Consider the following 21,506-nt stretch of genomic DNA (forward strand, 5'->3'; position numbering starts at 1 on the left):
ACACGCCGTCATATTTACACGAAATTTTACCGTCGCAGACCCGGTAAACAGCTTTGAGAAAGCTGCGCCAACCCCTCGAATAATCATCCCCGGAATTTCTGAGAATATCTTCGAATATTTCCGAGGTATTCCAGACGTTGGATAATATCTGATACTGAAATATCGACTCGGCGATATTAAAACTCAGAGCTGCGAATTTAAAGCTTTGAACCAAGAAGCGGGGAAATCGTTATTATCTGCGAAAAGTCCCATCGGAGAATCTGATTAGAAATTCAAACACATTCACTTCGCAGCTGCTATTGTTCTTCCTCGATTCTCCCTCAAGGGAGAGAAGGAGAGACGGTGAGAATTTAATTGGGAAAATTTTCAAGTGTGCAACCTTATCTCGTAGTAAGTTTTCAACTCGCGTAATTCCCCGAGAGGCGGATCGATGCGGTATCGGTATCGTCTCTCCGTACAATCGGCAAGTCATTCCGAACTGCGAAGCACATTGTTCACCGAACCGGAAGCCGTAGGCTTCTCAGATTCATCTCTGTCGTATCGTTAACGTGTCCTGAAGTTGAAGAAGAACAACGGTATCAAGTTGTCGGTGAGTGTCAGAGCCACCTTCGTCTCGGGGGTACCTATATCACCCGGAAAATTACAACTCCACCCCGTACGAGATGCTCCGACTTCACTTTCCGCGGCAGCATGATCGAGCAGCTGCCCGGAAACCCGACACGCCGAATGAAATTTCAGCAAGATCATTTTAACGACGAACAAAGCAAGGGCCTGTTCAAGAACTCCTCTCGCGATGACCGCAATAATTACAGACTTCCGGAATTAACATATCTGAGCTTCTGTTGTTAATAAAATTATTGTCACCGTCGAAACCGGCCCCTTTCCTTTAGTGGAAAACGAATAATTGTGTAGTTTCCATGTTTGTAACGGATATACGGCTTGCGGATTTGCCTAACTAATGAGAAGAACTTGCAAGCTCGTCTTCAAAGTCGATGCTGAGGTTACAAAGGCCGCATTAACGAATTTTGCTAACGAGGCTGAAATGAGTTGCAGTTGAAACAGACGATCCTGCACATGGAGAAAGAGTCCCAGCCCGAATCCCTGCGTCATGCACAATTTGAGCGGATTTCTCGAGCCAAGCCCGTCCGCAGGGCCGTTTCACTGGTACCGAATTTCACCCCCTTGAACACGTCCGCGTCTGAAAAAAGTCCTCCCGTTCTCCTCCTCCTAATTTTTCATCCACTTTCATTGCGGTGAGTAGTGAGTATTAGGGTGGTTCTTATTTTAGCCATGTCGAAATTTGTTCGCGCTCAACCCCCAAAGTAATCGACATACTCGTGTATAGAAGAAAGATCTGGCCAAATCCCCGAATTTTCCCGATAATTCCAACACGTCCCGTCAAGCAGTCGAATTTTTATACATAGAAAAATGCCTGCATTTGAATTTGTTTTAAGAAAACGGTTTATTAATTTAAAACCGTATATCACAAAAAAATTCCTCTGGCTATTTTCTGGGGAATTTAATGCTCTACAAAAAATGCCTCTGGTAAAATTTTCGTAAATCTAGCGAAGAACTGTTTCTATTTTTTCGCTTTGAGACGAACAAAATAGGAACCACCCTGATAAGTATATCCAGGTCGTTGCAGGGATGAAAAGAATAACGCGGGGTGTTCTGGACACGTTTTGCCAGACAGCGAGACGCGATACAATACGAGTCGTCACCTCGTAGCAGTGACGCAGTTGTTGTAAAACGACATCAGGCTGTTACTCTAATTACCAGCGCGGGAGTTCGAGCTTCCGTTGCATCCGCGGAGGTCGAAGATCCTCCTCCGGCCGCAAGAGCCGAGCTTCAGGCATCTTGCAGTCCTGATTGAATTATTACAACGAATACCGGGGGATGTGTGAAATTTGCCCGATCCTCGACGCGCTGGAGGAGGGTAAATAACAATTCGGAGTACAAAGGACGAACGAAATACTATAACCTGAATTTTGATATTCATTTCCAAGGAAAATCACGGCTGGTGCATGACAATTTGACAGCGATATATAATAATAACGGGGCTGCTGCTGCTGCTGCTTGACGTGACAGAATTTTCAGTCAAGCACGCATACACATTTTTAAACGTCACTCACCCTCGCAGGAGCCGCGACGCTCGTTCCAATTAAAACCTCAAACGAACAGATGGGACAATAAATTTGAAACGTTGTTTGAAAATGCCTCGCCGATCCGACTGTTCGTTATTTTACCAGAATGTACCGTATTCGGCACTGCAGAGGCGGCTCGTGCCAAAACTGAATGATATACGAATTTGCAAGCCCAACGAATGCAACCGAATCTATATCCGGAGTAATAATTGGCCGATCATTTCGATCGACACACGGGCGTTTACGATCTAAACCTCAGATTCTTTGAAGAACAAATGACTGAGTGATCAGTCAAGAATAAAGAGAAAATGAAATGTTGCGGAAATATCTGAGGTCAAACAAAGCGTTCTTCAGAATTTTTCAATCGTAAAACTTGACTACGCTCACCGAGAAACGGATCGAGAAAAATCCGACGAAACAAAAAGCTGCGCCCTCGTTCCGCAAAGAGCAGGCGAATTTCTGAAAGCTTAAAACTGGCAATTTCATTTCACCGAGTGACTCTTACAAACGGTCGAAATAATCGTCGCGAAAGATGTTGTGGCGGGATTTCTCAACCGCGAGAATCCGGGCATGTTCGAATGCATAATAGGCTTATGTCGGTGCGGTTATAACGGCGGAAACTTGAACACACATCAAAGCGAAAATGGCCATATTCAATTTCCTCGTCGTGAAAGTTCTAAGCGTATTTTTTAACCGTGCCGAAACGCGCTGAGTATAAAGTAAGGTGGTTGGTTCATGGCGGTGTATGTAAAAATATTTACGGTGAAAAATGCGATACGGTCTGTTGATCGCAACGGAGGATCTGACTTTTCCCGACGCTATACAAAGAAGTCGCTGAATACTTCAACATATCGTCCGTACATGATCCGCAGCAAAAGGGATCAGCTTTGGGAGAAGATGTGTCGGGTTTTTTTACGCGCCGTCAAGTGTGTAGCTTTAAAATATCTCCAAAGTTGAAAATATCTATGCTGACATACAGCCGACGGTTTCATCCAGCGGTCAAAAAAATCCCCAATGCAGTGAACGATCTCGCAACGTGCGGACAATAAATCGGGCCAGTGTTAAAATCGGATTAAACCAAAGCTACGCAGACGGCTCGTCGCGTAGATTTAATCGGCAAAAAATTGCTGTCACAGCCAGCACGCGAGGCCTGAGTTGTACGACTGGAAAAAATTAATTCAACCAACGTGGCCTCTTTCTTCATACTTTACGCCGTAAACCACCCCCGCTTATTATTAGCGCCTTTTCGCAGAAGTGCGTGTCGACTTTCCACCAAGAACCCACGGAGACCGCCGAAAAACGAGCAACCTGCCTGCACCCACGCGCTATCTAAATCAGACCAATCGCAAAGCACTCGAGGGTCGCAACCCCTGCAGTCAAGGGATAAATGCGCCTGTAAGACGCCTACACAATTTACCTCTTCGAAACGGATACTCGAACTGTCATTATTACGAAATAATATATTGGAATTGGTCTGTGGAGTTTGGCTTTTGAAGAATTTTCTAGGGCAAGTGAACCGATTATAATTATTAACGCGTCTAGACCCAATTATTGACCCTACGATTTTTCAAAATTATAAATTGACGACACGAATTGTGAATTTTTCGACGCCTGAAATCAATCGCTAGAGGGTTAAACACTACAAATTTATTTTTTAGACATTTTAGTACTAAGGATCGAACAGATACAACCAAACAATGTCGATAATTGAAATAGGGTCGATAACTGGGACATTTACCTCACAAGCTTTCTACCGTAACGATCCAAGACCAGGACTGGAGAAAAAAAAAGTGTGAACTTGCAGAAAGTGCGTCACGTTCTTCGGGAATAATCCAATGTCACAATGGAGACAATCGCGAGTGAATGAATCTAGGTTACACCGGAAAATGAATTCACATTCTGGAATAGGTTGCAAGGCTGAAACTGAAAGTAGAAATCAATGGATGGATTTCGCCAGGCTTAGAGTAGTTATTCAAACAATTCTAGTAATCGACGCACGAATTCGTGAGATAAAATAGCGGCGTAATAAATAAGCGCTTTCGCCACACAGTAATGGAACAAATAAGCCAGCGTCAATGAGCCCGATAAGAGGACGGCGTTCAGGGAAAAGACCATCGCGATAAAGGAGCTGGCGCCGGTCCTTTTCACCGATTTCAAGCACCCGGCGCGGCTTCACAAGCAGATTGTCGAGCTTCGCGCAAAGCCGAGAAATGTACCTAATTGTCAGACAGCAGAGCAGATAGTCGGAAAATTAACTCATCGCCGAGTAGAATAGAGACACAGGGAGAGCTTAACTACCCGTCTGGCTGACGTCCAAGTTGACAGCGTTGCGTCGGATAGACGCCGGCGTCTTTCTCCATGTAAATTCGCCCGAGCACCATCGAGACCTGTTAGCCGCGGTTCATTTGCCGCATCGAATATTCGCCTTTTTCGACTCGCCAAAAAACCGCGTCTCGGCCTAGAATTCGCCCCCTTGTTAAGCTCGGTACGCCGAGTCCATGATGTATGGACTTGATCGTTGACGAGCCTGGGGGGGAAAAGGGGAAGGGTGCATTTTTGATAGTGGGAATAAAAATTCCCAACAGTACCAAAGACGCGGTTAAATCCGCACCGTTGTAATCAAAAGATTTCTCTCCCCTGCCGCCGTTTCCGACACGTTGTTAAACACGGTTTTCCATTATAAAATATTGTGATCAGTAATCAGGCGAAGTCACTGCAACACCGTTATGGAAAACGTGTCCAGAAAACTGTCGGACCGTTATTGCGGGGGTTGAATATCTGAAATTCAAATTCTCGGAGGGATTCTGAGCATTATTTATTACCCCGAGTCGAAACGGAATTACGGAGTTTGGATCAGAAACTCGGAACATCCACGTATTCGACTTTTTTATTTATTTATTTATTTTTATTTTTATTTTTTTTTTATTGCAAATCACTTGCCAAAGCTTTTTTTCACCAGTCGTAAGTTACCTCGGTTTCACCCGGAATCAGCCGAAGGTTACATCTCGTGTTCGAGGTATCTTTTTTCTTCTCGATTACCCGTGATTAAGGCTACCAGCTATCGGGATTCACATGATTAATCGTTGCTTCTCATCACCACGTGCATGCCGCCTGGCTAATTACCTCGCTTATATACGAATTCCGGTCATACGAGAATTCTGGGAATTTTCTCCTTCGTCATTTCTGATATGTACATCGAATAGTTCGCCCCTGCACCTTCGGCGGACTATTTTGCCCATGCTTCGATCGTCACTTTTGTCGGGCTCTTTACCTGATCCTTGCGATTCACACAATTCTGATCGAGCATCGGATCAGCTTTTCCAGACATCCAAGGTGACACTTTGATACCCGCTTACCGTGGGTGTGTGATGGGATTCGATCCACCGTCCATGAAATAAATTTTCGAGTTGTTTGCCGGCCGTATGATTCGATAAAATATTACAATCGCATATTAGCAAACGCGATATTGGTTGTTTTATGTAAATTTTTCAAGAAACGTATAAATTTCGGGTCCTTCAAAAAAGTCTTGCGATAATTTATGCGATTTGAGTCGGCATGCTTATGTCATTAGCGTGCGTCGTAAATTTACCATTTTTAAGGGGAAACACTTTTACCCAGTCAGTTCTTCCTTCCGTACGGTAAGAGGATCGTTAGGAAGCTGCTGCCACGCTACTTTCCACAAGTACTTTTTTTCTTCTCTCTGTCGCACTCACTTTCTGTGGCACCCTCGGATTTTGCGCTTTCTCCACCCCCATCGTCCATTCCGATGGCCTTTTCCGCGCGCACGACAACTTTGACAAGCTTTTAAGGATAACCACGAACCTGTCATCTCCTTGGTATAAAATCTCCGCTACGTTTCGGAACCTGAATTACTCCAAGTGCTGATCGCCTTCGTATCCGAAAAATCCGATCAACTTTGATGATCTAGAAATGGCGAGTGAAGTAAAAACATACCGATGCTTATAACAAATTAACGTGCAAACGTGAGTCACGAATGAAATATTTGTCTAATGCTTCTGTCGATCGAGTAAAAGGTTTCGATAAGCTATAATGGTAACACTTCGCAATCTTTATTTACCCAGTACTCAACGTGAAAACCTTTCACTCGTATATCTCTAATCCTCAGTTTCGATCAAGTCCTTCCTCCTTTCATCGCAAAAGGATACGTCCAAATCCCTGAATGCCGAAATCGCGGTCCAGATTCCCTTCGACGGAGGCACGTTAAAAAAATTGGCGAAAGCAGGCAAACAGATTTATTGCAGGACTGTCACAACTCACAAGTCAGCATGTATCGATTCTCACGTCGTCGCGTGAGGTGGGATAACGTAGTTTAACCAATTATACGGCAACACGTAGCAAGCGGTCTCCACGCGCCATCAATCAAAAACCGAGGTCAGCCTTGTCCCCAAATGTCCGGGTCGGTTTACGGCCGGAGTCTCGAGTCCTCCTAAAGACCCGTGTGAAGTCGTCCGTGAAGTGTTGACGCTCTCCGCAGAGGTGCCCGAGGACATCCGGGCGTTGACTGGTCCACGTGCCAGATAAGACGGCGAACCCTGTCCCTTCCAAGATATCCCTTCGAGTGATGGTGGTGATCGTAGCAAGGATTTTCACTCGAGCGTCGCGTTGCGATAACTGTGATACCGGGGTGGAATTGATGTTGGGAGGGTTTGTATAACTTCGGGAAAATTATGCCGCCTCGATATTGGAGGACAGTCGAAAAACAGGACGGACCTACATCCCGGCTCGTCCAAGTTCGCCGATTACGATGATCCAGATGAATGCGATCACGATCCAGAGATCTCGCGTCTCTACATTACAGAGCTTATAGATCGAGGAAATCGATATGACTGGTAGCAAATGAGAAGGGAATTAATACAGTTTGGATTCGACAACAGATCCTCCAACTTCTGGAGACGTCGAAAGAGTCGTTTTTTAACAGACGATAATAATTCAGTGACGGATTGATACCACGTGGGACGTACACAGCGTTATCGGAGCAGTTTAAACGATATTTCACTCTGTGTGATGGATGTTCGTCGTTCCTGCGGTGAGCAGGAGGGGGGGAACCGTATTCAGGTACGCAGTGCTCGATAGGAACGAAAGCCGTACTGTGGTTGCCATTAACGGCTAAGCTGTAAGTATATTTACAAAACGATAGGAGGTCATTTATTTTTACGAAATAGGGTGTGATGCTGGCACGATTGCCAACCGCGAGCAACATAAATTGCCCGATTCCTGCCAAATCTTACTGCACCGCCTCCATCGCCGACCTAACTTCCGGCTAAATGTAATATCGGCGTCATTTGATTTGTCCGACTTGTTTCGAAACGCCGTATAACGAAATCATCCTTATATTGACACTAGATTGCGGTAATCGGAAAACAACGACGATAATACGATTTAATAGCGAACAGGAGGTCGCGGAATATCAACCGGCGAACCATATTTTTCCGCTATCAGAGCGTGTTCGTATAAAAGCCGTAAGAAACGTTGTTATTTATCTGCTACGCATACAATATATGGAGCACGTTCACCGTCGTTATCGACACGTTGGCCGCAGAAGGAAATGACTCTTATAACTCCGACAGGATCCTGTTGCAGGGACTTTTACCCTTCGCACTTCCTTCGCCGCGTTGCTGTTACAAGATAAATTTTTTATCCCGTATATCGCTTACTTTTCTACCCCGCTAAAGGTAATTAAGTGTAAGATAGATCGGCTCGCGATGTGAAAATCCGCATCGTTACCAGACCGGCTTCTCTTCCCCTTATATGAAATATCCGCTGCTGACGTCACGACTTGTACATAATACGCATCCCCCCGAGTGCGCGAAAATATAAAGAGAAAAACGGAATGAGAAAGAAACTGAGTTATTGATCGTAAACCAAATCCCAAGTTCTCATCACGCTTCACCGAGCGGATTACGGCCTCTCAACCATCCAAAGACTATCTAATAGTAAGTTGACGTCTGCAATGTACCGCAATCTCGCGATAAGATTCTGCAGCATTTCCCTCTGGGCCTCAAGGGGCAAGTAACATTGCGATCGGCTGCATCTAGGCATCGCAAATCTCGATTGCCTCCACATTACCCATATATCCGTACCTCTGTAACGTAAATCGATATTTCCAGAAAACTGCACTTCTCCAAAAAACAAAGAATTATTTTCAGATAAAACAAACCTTCCCGGTTACTCAAGGAACTCAGTGACTCGAGCACACTGATTATTTTCCAACCCTCGTATTTCAAATATCCCTGTAAAAGGTGGTAAAACATTTTCACCAAAGCCCCGCCACGAATCAGGGAAGCATATTTCTTAGCAATGTCATGCAGATCGGAGTTGTCGATATTTTCAATTTTGACGAGTGCACTTGACCGTTTACCCTGCTGATTGCGGTTCGACATTTTTCGCTCTTGCTTGACCAGTTTTTGGAACATCGATGTCGGCTGGATTTTCTACCTACTATTCGACGCTGAAACATCGCAGACTTTCCCTACCGTACGGTGTAAGTGAGAGCTGCTCGTTTATGAAAGAACAATATTTACTTTCGGAAAATTCAAGCGCATAAACTTTATCCCCAGTAAAGTATAGTATGTATGTGTACACAGTCTATACCTGCCGGGTATGACGCCGACGTCCGCGTCGGATTAGCTCGGAATTGTACCCTAATCTCTTGATCAGCACGTAGAACTCCCGGTGTGTATATTTGGGGGATTGAGAAGAAGGGAGTTCAAACTTCGCAGGCACTTTCCGAACTAGTCTCCCCTTAGGTGCTTTATTCCTTCTACTTTTCTCCCCCGAAGCGCAAGAGGGCCACCAATACCCTCCAGTGGAAGAAGACGCTTCGTGTATGTTGACGTGTGAAAAAACGATCTAAATAGCTCGAAAAAATTTGCATCCGAGGACCACCTGTTTCGCACGAGGGAAGATATGACGTAGGCGCGTAGGCTGTAAAAGCTGTTAGCTTTATTATCAGCCAATTTTTGTGAAAGCTCCTGTTTTCACGCTATTTTCAGCAAGTGACACCGCGATTCTCGCGTCAAGGCAGAGCCGGGCTAAAACGTCCAATTCATTCTCGTCGATGCAGTCAGAATAAAAACAGGACCAGACTTACTGCAGTGGATTCAACTAATTCCCTGAAATTTCGCGCTTCTGCACTGCTGCACTGCTCACATGGCATTGAAATTCGTCGGTGAGGATTTTCGCTAATTGAAAGCACTCTCAACGGTGGAGTTCTGCTAATGAATCGCGACAGGAAACACGGGAATCTAACGGGAATTTCTAACTTGAGAGACAAGGGGGTTAATTTAGTTCTAGTTTTACCCTCCATTGATCTCGATTCAACCCCACATTTAAACTCGACCGTTGACGGTCAGGCTTGAACGGGCCAAATTACTTGGTCCGAATTATGCATTCTCGCCAGTCTTATTGTCACACGCATCCAATTGCAAAAAATCGCTGTTTTCGTAATGTTTTACCACATTTGCAAAAATTTTCGGTAATTCGATCGGTGCTGGACTATTTTCAAGATACCTACGGTGCGTCGGAAATCAATTAATAAGATCGTTCCGAATGGTTACATGTATCATTTAGTGCTCCAAGGTCGATCAAACGGTGCATGTACATTCATAACTAAACTCGGCTTACGGTTACAGGATCCAGATTATTGAATATTACATACGTACCGAGTTCGAGAGTTAAGTGCATATATCACTGACGATATGGCACCGGAATATCGGATCGCGTTTTCAATGATAAACTGCAAAGTGAATTGTATAATGTTAGATCGATTGGAATAGCACGGTTTAACATTGTCATTATTACCATTTTTTAGTGACTTCGTAGTCGTATTTCAAACGCGAGTAGCTGTATGAAAGCTAATGCACGATTCAATTTCGCCGAGGAAAAGGTAATAAAATTTTACATGAAAGAAGAATTGCACGTTTCATATACGTTCCGATATGTATAATTCTGTTGTTATATTAAACCTGCATCTACCGCGGTTTCCGTCAACGACAGAAGGCTCTCAAAAGTTTTCGACAAATCGTTTCAAAAGTATCTTCCAACTTTGCATTTTATTCACTTATATCGTAAAAGTGTCACGCCGATTTCAAGCATTAATACTAACCCTTCAACGAATTATCCGCATACCTGTAATCGCATTCATTTTTCGTAGATTAATAATTTGCTAAAGTTAGTAACAGCGGCTACATTCCAGTCGTGACAAATTATAAGAAATTATGAAAACTTTGAAGACAGGTATTCGAGGCCTTCGTTATATTAAACTAATCTAGCGTATTACCCGTCTACGGTAACGTGATAAACTCTTCTCAACACCGATGAGGTGATCCGTCTTTGAATTTTGTAATTAATATTAAACGGGGCTGGCATAGCGCCTAAATCGTGTTGACTTTCCTATCCTTCTCTCTATCAAAAAATGTATAATTTTTCGTTACTCAGACTAAAGAGTAAAGTTTTTGCACATCCTTGAGTCCATCCACTCTACTAGCTCAACGGTTAATCTACATTCGGTCCGAATCTTTGATCAGCCGTTGAATAATTGAACCGACGCGAGCGCTGCGTTGGAGACGCAGAACGAAAAGCGTATGCGTTAAAAACTTTGCAAAAAATGTTCGTGCGTCGTACCGATTACGCTCTTACCGGCTGATCCGTGGACGAGATTGCTGTCCCGTAATTTTAATTAATTTCCCCCCTCCTATTTTACGGTTAGCATTGTTTTTGCCCGCTCCATTTAACTCTCGTACGCGAAACACCGCGCCGTAGAGATAGTATGAATCAGAAATAGTCCTAGACTTGATTCAAATCTCCCGGGCGGCAAGTACCTCTAATTTGTAGAAGTCTAGCTTTTATCACCGATCGCAGAGCTTACTCGGCGAGTTTTAGTCCAAGGGTAGGTATGCTAAATTGTTGAAACCCTTTTTATCGGAGATTAAGCTCTCGTTTCATAGCTTTCCCACGTCGACGCACTTTATTAGAGAAAATTTGCATAAGGAGCACGCTGTTTGACGGGTTCATACAAGCGTCTGGTTTTTTCCCTGCTTTTTATCCGTATTTTTACGATTCAGAAAAGATAAGAAAAAACGAATCGATCCTTCTCCAAAATATGGAACAATAACGGTCGAGTTACGTTTAAAAAAATAGAATACTATCTGCTCAAATCTTTAAAATTTTTTCAAAGTACATATGTAATAACAATAGCATAAGTACATACGTATATACTTACCAATCAATCCAATGGAATCCTCTCAGCCGTTTCCCACCATATTGGATTTAAGTGAACTTCCATCTACTTTGGAACACGTTACTCAAGGAACCGATTTCATTTTCCTGGAAATTAGAATTTTTATCACCATTATTTTTATTATTTTCAAACTAGTTCGACTCGTCTTATAATTAATTTTTTTCTATGCCCCTTTGCCAAACGAACAATATACGTTCTGAATAAATTCTACCCAAGTGGAAAACTATGATTGTTAATTTCGTCAATGGACAATGAGTGAAAATAATTACAAGGTAGAGACGAATTGATGTTCGCAGGTTTCTTCTTTGTACGCACGGAAAACCTGTGCGTATACTATGTAATTATCAATCAGAGAGTCGCGGAGCATCCGTAATGTGTTTGACATCCCCGGCGATGGTGGGATCAAGTGTTTGGTTATCAAATTCCCAGCATGTACCACTTGGCGAGGGCCGCGAGGGCTTTGAATTTGATCACCTCGCCCCCCTCTTCAACAAAGATTCAAATAATCCTAACCAAAGCGTCCTCAACCCTCGTTTGGACGGCAAACCAATTCGCCGCACAGTATGTGAGTGTGTGTCTGTGTGTGTGTGTTTGTTGATAAATTTTTCATGATTCGCTAATTAGTTTCCACTTCTTGTTCTGTCAGTTACGCGTTTCTGATCCGTACCTACTTTGAATCCCAAAGTAGAATTTGCCGTCTGTTCTGCTTATTTTGTCGCATTAGTACGCCTGGGCGGTCTCCGAATGAATTTTTTCCCCCGTATTGACGGTGAGAAAAAAAAGAAAAAAAAATTTACAAACGAATACGTAATTAAAGAAAACTAATTAGGACTGACGAATCACATTGTTTGTTCCAGTTTCCCGTGTTATTCAGAAAACGTCGGCGGCGAGTAAAGAAGCAAGAAAAGTCTGAGATAGGGACGGGAGGCATGTCTTGAATCGACGACATTCCAAGGTGGAAGGAAAAGGTTCTCCTTCGAAACTCATGGGTAATGGGAAGGGGGTAAGAAACTGTCCGAGTAACGCAAGAGATGACGATGAGGTATAACTTGGAAGAGCCGCATAGCTCGGGTAAACGAACGGTGCCTGATTCATTGGATCGAAAAGTTTGAAAAGTCGACGTTGAACTCGGATAGTCAGTAGACGGTAGATGAATGGGTCGAAAGAAAATCCGGGTCAACTTCAAAGATAAAACTGCAAGCGTTGAAAATAAATAGATTAAAATTGGCTAAGCTTAACGGATTTTCTGTTTGTGACTGTTGAATCTGTATAAAGTTTCCACCGTGAAAGGTAAACGCAACGAAGATAAGGACACCTGATAAACGGGGCTCAGCAGCGTATCGGATGAACAAGAATTCAATTACGCCGTATTGTCGGAGAGATTTACTTTCCTACTTACAGTCATACTACAGTGGGGAATTGTTACCCTCCTAACTTGCCCTGCCTTATGTTTATAGTCGAAGGCTTTCGAGCACGCTGAAATAATTAATCAATATCAGCGTTCACCTACGTGTGTACAAAAGAGTAAATGTTGCGGAACAGCATTTCGATCCTAAACTATCACTGACTCGAAGAAACGAAAATAAAAAACAATCAAAAACGACAGTACTGTTGAGAACCGGACCGTGAGGTTCAACTGTTCAATGTAACTAGCCTGGCGGTAAAAGTAGTGCAAGGTTGACTTTGTGAGCGAAGTAAAAAGGGCCAGTTCGAGGTTCGTGCAGCGGTGTTTCTGTTATTTGAATGGGGGCACGGAATTGAGAGAATTCGCTGGAAAAGGCAGTTCGAACTTGAGAGGTAGCCATCAGCCGAGGTCTTCGCAAGCTGTTTCCGCAAAGTTGGGGTTAACTTTTATCCTCTGAAAAATTTCCGCGAAACAATCGAAAGTAGGTAACGAAAGAATAAATCAGAAGATGAAAAGTGAAATGATAACAATGGCGATATCGCGGCAGCAGCAGAAAAAAGAAGTAATAACATTTGATTAAAGAATTTCCGTACAAGTCTAATCAGGAAGCCGTAAAAGGAGGAGAAAAATTAATCCCAGTTTTAATTTAAATTTCGATTCTTTTGCTTATCTTGATTATTGTTTGACTGCCAGTGCTCAAGGCGGTAAGACGTATAATACCTCGGCTCGTAAAGATTCGTGAGCCGGGTGGGTAATTTTATGCGTGGAATAATTACTTCACCCCACGCAAAGATGTCCGCAACAAACAGTCCGTAATTAACCAACCGCTACTCGAGCGACGCGAATTAAGCCCGGATGCTCGAAGTGTACAAATTGACCAAAAGTGTTGGCAGACTACGTTTATTTACTCGGTAGGCTTAGCGCGCTGCACCGAAGGTCGCGAGTGATTTGTGGGCAAACTTTTATCACATTAGGGCGAAATTAAATCACACCTCGCCATGGCGTACAACACGACGCTGCCATTAATCTCCCAAGCCTCAAACTGCTCTTTCAATGGGAGCGAGTGCGCGGAGGAGGAATACATCCCCTACAGTTCTCGGCCCGAGACCTACATCGTCCCCGTTGTCTTCCTCATGATCCTCGTCGTGGGTGTTGCCGGCAACGGTGCTCTGGTCCTGACTCTACTTCGCCACGCCAATATGCGCAACGTGCCGAACACCTACGTGCTGTCCTTGGCGCTCGGTGATTTGCTGGTAAGTCTGATCCTGATTGAGGGATAATACGATTTCAATCTTCAATCTAAGTACAAATACCGTTTTGTCAGCAAAAAAAAAAAACATTACATGAAACGTATACGTGGTACGTAATTCTTATTATTATATTTCGATTCAACAGCATCAAATCTATTATATTTATACATAATAATAAGAAGGAGAAAGAAAAAAAAATTTCTTTGCAGACCAGTATAATTGGAGCAGTCATTCGTGTGATTGGAATTCGCTCGCGCAGATATTAACTCTGCGCTTGATATTTGCCCGGTAATTTTTTTATTCTCCGTCAAACAGACACCTTGAAATCAGCGTGAACATCTCTCGTCTGTAGACATTACGCCCACTCCATTTTATCCCTCAACATACATTTCGATCAATTTTTCTTTGTTCAGAAAAATCCCTCATTGTTGAACTGATTTGGTCATATTAAATTTGACGATCGGAAAGCTGTAATAAAAAGGCATCTTTCCAGAACGATTTCAGATCCGACTGGCGCTTGGCCTGCTATTCCTTACTTTTACTTCATCGCGCTTAAGTACGAAATGAAATTGATGCGTAATCATAAAGCCTGCAATCATTACTCCGGTGAATAAAATGGATTCTCATTTTAACGGAACAAGTGTAACCGCCATATTTGGAGAAATACATTGAACCGTTGGAAAAAAGCAGAAATTGCGAGAATTTGGGAAAATCCATTTACCGATAACAATAATTTATAAAGAAACTTCGCAAAAGGATTATTTTTTCAATGTATACTTGTACTTGCATGTGTGAATGTAAATTGAAAGTTTTTAGCAGAGAAAGTGGAGCGTATGATATCGGTTATCCCCAACCCGAAGTGAAGCTTGCGATACAACGCTGACGCTACAACGAGTGATACCTAATTGCGCGTTTCCAACTCTCAAATCGAATAAAAATCACGATCATGATTAACTTTTAAACTGTTTGTTTTAATAAGTCATAATTACGGCATTCTCCCTCCTCAATTTGTCAGTGGAGTACAAAATCTTTCCACAGATCGCACAGGTAGGGCCGACCCAATCGTAACGCATGAAACCCTTCGAGGTTGGTCAATTCTGGTAGAAACCTCGGGCAAGGAGCTGCATTCAAATTCCCTCGTTTTTTGTTAACGCCATAACGAATTTGAACAAACGCGTATTGTACGAGCATTATAAACACTGACGTCTCGGTCTAACAAAGTTGAGAAAATCTAGAAACTTGTATTTCGTCCACTCGGTTATCGACTCCCCCATAAAGCTTGTCCAATCTTCGTTGACGACGCGCACATACACCCACGCATCAAGATTTATGGAGACATTCCGAAAACGCGGTGGGACCGAAAAGAATACGAAATGTTATTTTCGGAAACTACCACGCAAAAGGGTAGGGGTTAAAATTTCAATATAAAAGATATTGCGGGAGACAAAATATCATCCCTGTCGCAGACCGCAGGGAGAAGGGGTGAAATAATCATCTAAGAAATATTTTATACTCTGTCCCTGAATTAAGAATATATTTTTTTCCCCCATGAATTAATTATCAGGCATATTTTTCCATTATTTATGTGAATTATCAAGGGATTTGATGTACATATTTATTACCGTGTCTCAATCAATTTTTTCTGTTTACCTCCACTCTTTACGATTGAATCGAACAAATCGCTGGATCTTTTTATAACCCACGAGCATCTTGACGGAGATATTTTTTGCCCGCAGTAGTGACTCGAACTCGCTTTATCAACCTGGAAAAACCTTTCAGCGTCATTAATTTAATGTCTGTAATATTTGTCCCGAGGTTTGAGAAGTCTTCCTGTTCTGCAAGTCCCGTAATTTCAGAAAAATCTGCAAACGCTGCAGGGCGGGAAATTTACGTCGGGAAAATAGATTTTGTGCGATTTGAAAGATGAGAAATAGCGCAATACGTAAATGCATACTAAAATAGAAGCAATCGTTCATTCGTGAATAGTCATGAAAAGGCGAATAAAATTTTCCAACACCGCGACAGCAGCGTCGAGACTGCTTTTAAATTGAACTTTTTCTGATCCACAGGTAATTCTAACGTGCGTTCCATTCACGTTCACCGTCTACATCGTTGAATCCTGGCCGTTCGGACTCGCCTTGTGCAAGATCTCAGAATACGCGAAAGACGTTTCAATCGGAGTCTCGGTCTTCACGCTGACCGCGCTTTCGGCTGACAGATTTTTCGCCATCGTTGATCCGATGCGAAAGCTACACGCGACTGGTAAGTTCTCGGCTAGTCAAAGTTCCTCTCTTTTAATTTCCGTCTCGGTAATTATTTATCTTTGTTCGTAATAACGCGAGGGATATAAAACGGCGACGTTAAAGGCTGCGGAGGAGAGGAGAAAGGATGAATCAAAGTCACCCACAGCTTATCGAGGTCTTTTCCCCGCAGGCGGCGGCCGCCGAGCGACGCGCTTCACCGTTGTGATAGCCATCATGATCTGGATACTCGCCGTCATTTGCGCTATTCCAGCTTCCTTCTCTTACCTCAAAGTGCTGCGAGTGAATGAGAAGGTGATCTTTGAGGTGAGCTCAAGCGCAAACAATTCCTCGCAATTTATAAGGCAGTCTCTTCGCGAAAGCTGCTCTCAGCAATTCAGCATTCCGCCGGACTTTTTTGGCTTGTCTTATTTTTAATAAACCTACCTAAAGTGTGTGTGTGTTTCAAAATTTTCATTCCGATAATTCGTTATCTTCGTAAGCAAAAAGTTATTGTAGCGTTCACAATACAGCCAGAGGGGAGAAGAAACTAAGGGGTTATACCCGGTCGGGATGTTTTAAGAATCGATTTTTTTTAAATTTCAATTTCGCAGTGTACATATATGTTCAAGTATATACACAGAAAATTTCTTGTTGATCCAACAAATATTCTCGAAGTTACGCGCACATTCGCAAAGACGCCCCGGAGCGTTCGAAAGTGCTTTTGAAACTTTGAAAACTGATTTTTGTTTTTGTTTTTTGATGAATCGTCATTTTGTTAAAAATGAACTTTTGCTCATTCCTTCGATCAAAGACCAGATAATACCTTATCTTGACTAAATCTTTTTTGTTTTTCATTTCGCATGATCCGGTCCAGATATATTATTAGATATAAGACGCTCTTTTTTAGAGATGCTCCGGAAGATCAGCTATACCAGCTTTAAAAATCATTATTTTTACAAATAAAAAATATCAAAACGAAGTTCAATCTTACCCCAATACGTATATAAATTTTTATATTAACAAATCGAAATATCTCTTTATCAAAAATCCTTGAAAAATCGCTCGTTTCCGACCGCCTGACTGCGTAAAACCCCTTAAATTTCTAATTTCCAAGCTCTTCGAACCGTCGGAGCTCGTTCAATTGTCGATATTTTTTCAGACTTGCTATCCCTTCCCGGAGGAATTCGGCCCCGATTATCCAAGGATAGTGCTGATCTGCCGTTTCTTCATCTACTACGCGCTCCCTCTCGCCGTGATCGGCGTATTCTATCTGCTGATGGCGAGACATCTGTTTCAGAGTACGAGGAACATGCCTGGAGAGATGCAGTGCCAAGTCCGAGCCAGTGTAAGGAAAACTTTTAAGTCTGTTGTTCTTTTCTTCAATGGTTTAATGAAGATAACGCTGTAGAAAAGCCGTCGTCCTGCGGCTTGGAGAGGATCCTGAGGTGCAGCGTCACGACTCGGGTCATCCTTTAAACTTTAATTGTAATACGCCTGGGATAATTCTCGCTTCCAAAACTTCCAGTTCGAGTTTCGGATGTTCTTTTGTGCGCATGCATCTCGGAACTGCGAACAGGACTTTATTCCCACCTCGTATCTATCCCGTCTAGTCTACCCGTCCGAAGTTTTAAGTGATCCCTCGCCGATGTTTAGAATCGCAATAATAAACCAGGATGACAAGGTCAATCTGTCGGCTGCCTGACTAGCTCTAGAGGATGAAAAATGACTGACTTTTAAAGAGTGAAAAATTTTAAAGTAAAAAGAAGAGGCGGAGGAGAAGGAGGAAGCGCAAAAATATCCGAGACACGCCAGCTCTTCGTGAATAAAGTAAAAGACTTTGAAATTTCCTACCTCTCTTTTCTCTCACATCACTTGATGCGGATACCTTGACGTAAAATTTACAGAGATTTTTTAACACTGCAGTTACCGCGATACTTTCGCACTTTTACAGCCTAAATCGTAAACCGCGTATAAATGGTTGAATTACAGCCGAGGGGTGTTTCGAGGTGGAAGAAACATCGTACAGTTCACTTTGTTTATAATTATTCTCGGCTTCGATCCTTGGACACGTATGAATCCTGAGGTATTTCCAAGGACATCGATCTGTAGCTTCGTAATAAACGCAAGCAAAGTCAAGCTGAGCCAGCCCGGGATATCGGTGGAAAGACATGTGCTCGTAAAACTGACGTTATACGACTCTCGTAAAATTATTATCTCAATCAGTGATGGAAATAGAAGCAAATAGAAAATATATCGTGTTTCATGATAAATAGCTCTGGGTTGATCGGATGTTTTTAAATAGCTTAACACCGCAATCTTTCAATCCGCTCACGTGAACCAGACGCTCGCGATCGCCGCTGCGTCTGATCCAGCTAACAAGGTGGATAGGCGTTTCTTTTTCGATCCAATTCCGCTTTTTACGACCAAATAACATCCTTTTCCGGTGAAAAAGTATCCCCAAAATTGTTCAGAGCTTTCCAAGCTATCTTCGCTTGAAATAATTACGCGATAGCGCGTTCTTTTTATGTCGAAAGATACCTGCCGCAATGAATCCATTAAATTTGGACACCGTGTGGTAAACAAATGGATGGTTTTTATTGGCCCTTTTTAACGGATCACGAACGTTCTAGTTGATTAAGAAAATTTAGAGCTTCTGCAATCGGATTTATTTCCTCCTCGTAAAATCTTGCTCAGTTGCCGAAGTCTGGACAGTTTTATTTTTGCACTTCTAATATATACCGGTGGCATAAATAATTTTAAAAACCCGCGGTATTTTTTTGCTGAAAATAGTACAGCCAGGTAATTGACCCGAAACCGCTATCAAGCTGGCTTTAACGATCTACAAGCAAAATAGAAGCAAACCAGAATTCGCATGCTTTGAAAGAAATGACAGTTATTAGTAGATTTAGCTATAATTCAAGTAATTCAGCTGTCGACAGCGATCCTCGGTCGCTAAATCCAGTACAAAAGTCGGGCTGGATCTTCCTGATTCATTTTATGATCAATAAAAGTGGAATATTGTTTCAACAATAACGCCTTCCGATTGGCCTGATCCTAAAGTGTACGCGCATCGTCCTCGTCCTCGATGTAACTTTATTGGCAAGGTCGTTTACTGTGCGGTACGACATCGAGTACACTCCACACCTTATTGATTCCATGTTAGAGGCCGAGTTACCAGCTTGAGGACCGAACGGAATGTTACGTTCATGTTTCAGGTGAAACAGGTCAAAGCCAGAAAGAAGGTAGCGACAATGGTCATGGCGTTCGTCGTCGTCTTCGCCATCTGCTTTTTCCCCCAGCACGTGTTCATGCTGTGGTTCTACATCCACCCGACATCCCAGCAGGACTACAACGCCTTTTGGCACGCGTTTAGGATCCTGGGATTCTGTCTGAGCTTCATGAACAGCTGCATCAACCCCATCGCTCTCTACTTCGTCAGCGGGACATTCAGAAAGTACTTCAACAGGTGAGCTTTCACCCTTGTACGTAATATACACAACATATTGTATGCACTGAACCTTCCCCGTTTATTTTCTGCAGTGGCAATGACGGGAAGTCGTTTCAGTCCGTGCTTTTACACCTTCCGAACGCAACTCTATTAATAGATTAAAATAACCCAGAGGCGGTCAAATGAGGAGACGACGTTTCGGAAGTTAAACGCCTCTTTTACTCCCTCCCCGGATCGCGAGGATAACCGAGGGTAAATTTGTTTACTCAACACCGCGGGCAAAGTGCTGCTCGGTAAAAGATTATGCCTCACAAGTCGCGGAGAGAACGAATTCTGTCTCACGTCACCTTGAGAGTGAAGCTTGAATTCAACCCCTCGAATTTACTCGTCTGTCTACGCCTAATACCGCGTAATGAGTAACCGCACAGAATCTGGGGTTCAGGCATGATTTGAGCCTGACTAATTTAAGCGCGGTCGGTGATACGCTTTGAGGTGAGATAATAACTTCAATGCGATTTCAGAAGTTAGTACAATTGTCCCTAAATCCCCTTGTCGCCAATTTCAAATATCTGGTGGAATAATTGATTCCACCGCTGATGGCGGAGATGCGCAGGGTGAACTACCACAGGTATGGTTGACGTTTATTTGATCGCAAAAATAAAGAATGAAAAAAAATGGAAAAACCTGCTCGTCATTCGGCCGTTTCAAAAGTAATCAAACGCGAGATGCGGTTCGATTTGTCTACTAGTAAATTTAGCCAAGTTTTGCAATAGCTTCGGTTTTGCAATTAATACGCCGCTCTGGCGGAGTAAATTGATATCGGAGTATAACAGAATTTGCGGGAACACGTGGCGATGCTGTTTCAGAGCTTCGCGCGCAGTGTCATAACACCTTCCACGATATGCTGTCAAATCGTCAATTCTGCCGTGTGATAAGGTTATTGATACGCTGTGTATACACGTTTATCGCTGAATAACCGTTATATATACCCGTACAGAGTTAATTAATACCGAGATCGAAATTGGTTTCTGATCGCATAAACCTTCGAAGAGACATGTCAGTATATAGATTATGAATGACGGAGAGCTGCACAAAGCAGCCCTTTGGTTCCATAAATTGAGCCCTAATTGTAGCTTTCCCTGTTATTTATACTATCTACTTTGAAACAATTTCGAGTTTGCAGTTTAGAGAGAAAAGGGCTGGTCCTCAGACTTTCGTTATGCGTAAGTCTCATGGTGAATGTTTACCGCATTCGACGTCGGATAAATTTTCGTAACCCTCCCACTCTCCTAAGGTTATGAGAATTTGTCGCTCTTGAATAATTCGTTGGAAAAAAGAAGCCGCACAAAGTCCGCATGTGACGTAGTCTTCCCATTTCTCGTTCGCAAATTAAATGGCGAGCAATATATGTATCGACAAGTTTGAAATTGAAGGCTTAACCTCTTGCCATTTTTCTCTCTATGTGCTTCGAAGCGTCTCATTCCTAAATCGTGCGAAACATTTCGCTACAAAACTGGGCAGTACTTTGTTGATGAAAAAAAAAAAGAAAATTTCTACTATTATTCTCACACTTCGTAAAATTCATCTCTCCTGTAGCACAATGAAGTAAATTATCCTCCCCCTCACGAACACAAAGTATTCCCTTGATAAAATTGTTGATGTAGCTAGAACGCGTTGAAGCTGTTTTTCAATATTGAGAGCCGATTACGAAGCAGCAGCCATTCAATCTCGATCAGCCATAAAAGCACGCGCCTCTG

The 21,506-nt window shown here is 42.8% G+C and overlaps 1 protein-coding gene across 4 annotated transcripts in view; it reads left to right on the forward strand.

The window, feature by feature from the left end:
* LOC107226809 (neuropeptide CCHamide-1 receptor-like) overlaps positions 1-21,506 on the forward strand; it is a 68,973-nt gene that overhangs the window by 42,953 nt on the left and 4,514 nt on the right. For 2 of the 4 annotated variants that reach the window (XM_046746508.1, XM_046746516.1), the window contains exons 2-7: positions 12,261-12,406; positions 13,783-14,061; positions 16,128-16,320; positions 16,492-16,625; positions 17,461-17,646; positions 19,517-19,767. In XM_046746508.1, the coding sequence (XP_046602464.1) occupies positions 12,389-12,406; positions 13,783-14,061; positions 16,128-16,320; positions 16,492-16,625; positions 17,461-17,646; positions 19,517-19,767 (1,061 nt within the window). In that variant the 5' untranslated portion in view covers positions 12,261-12,388. Of the gene's footprint in view, positions 1-12,260; positions 12,407-13,501; positions 14,062-16,127; positions 16,321-16,491; positions 16,626-17,460; positions 17,647-19,516; positions 19,768-21,506 lie in introns of all 4 variants that reach the window. The other 2 variants (XM_015667732.2, XM_046746530.1) reach the window with 2 other exon arrangements.

This window comes from Neodiprion lecontei, chromosome 1, assembly GCF_021901455.1.
Source record: "Neodiprion lecontei isolate iyNeoLeco1 chromosome 1, iyNeoLeco1.1, whole genome shotgun sequence".
Taxonomy (NCBI): Eukaryota; Metazoa; Arthropoda; class Insecta; order Hymenoptera; family Diprionidae; genus Neodiprion; species Neodiprion lecontei.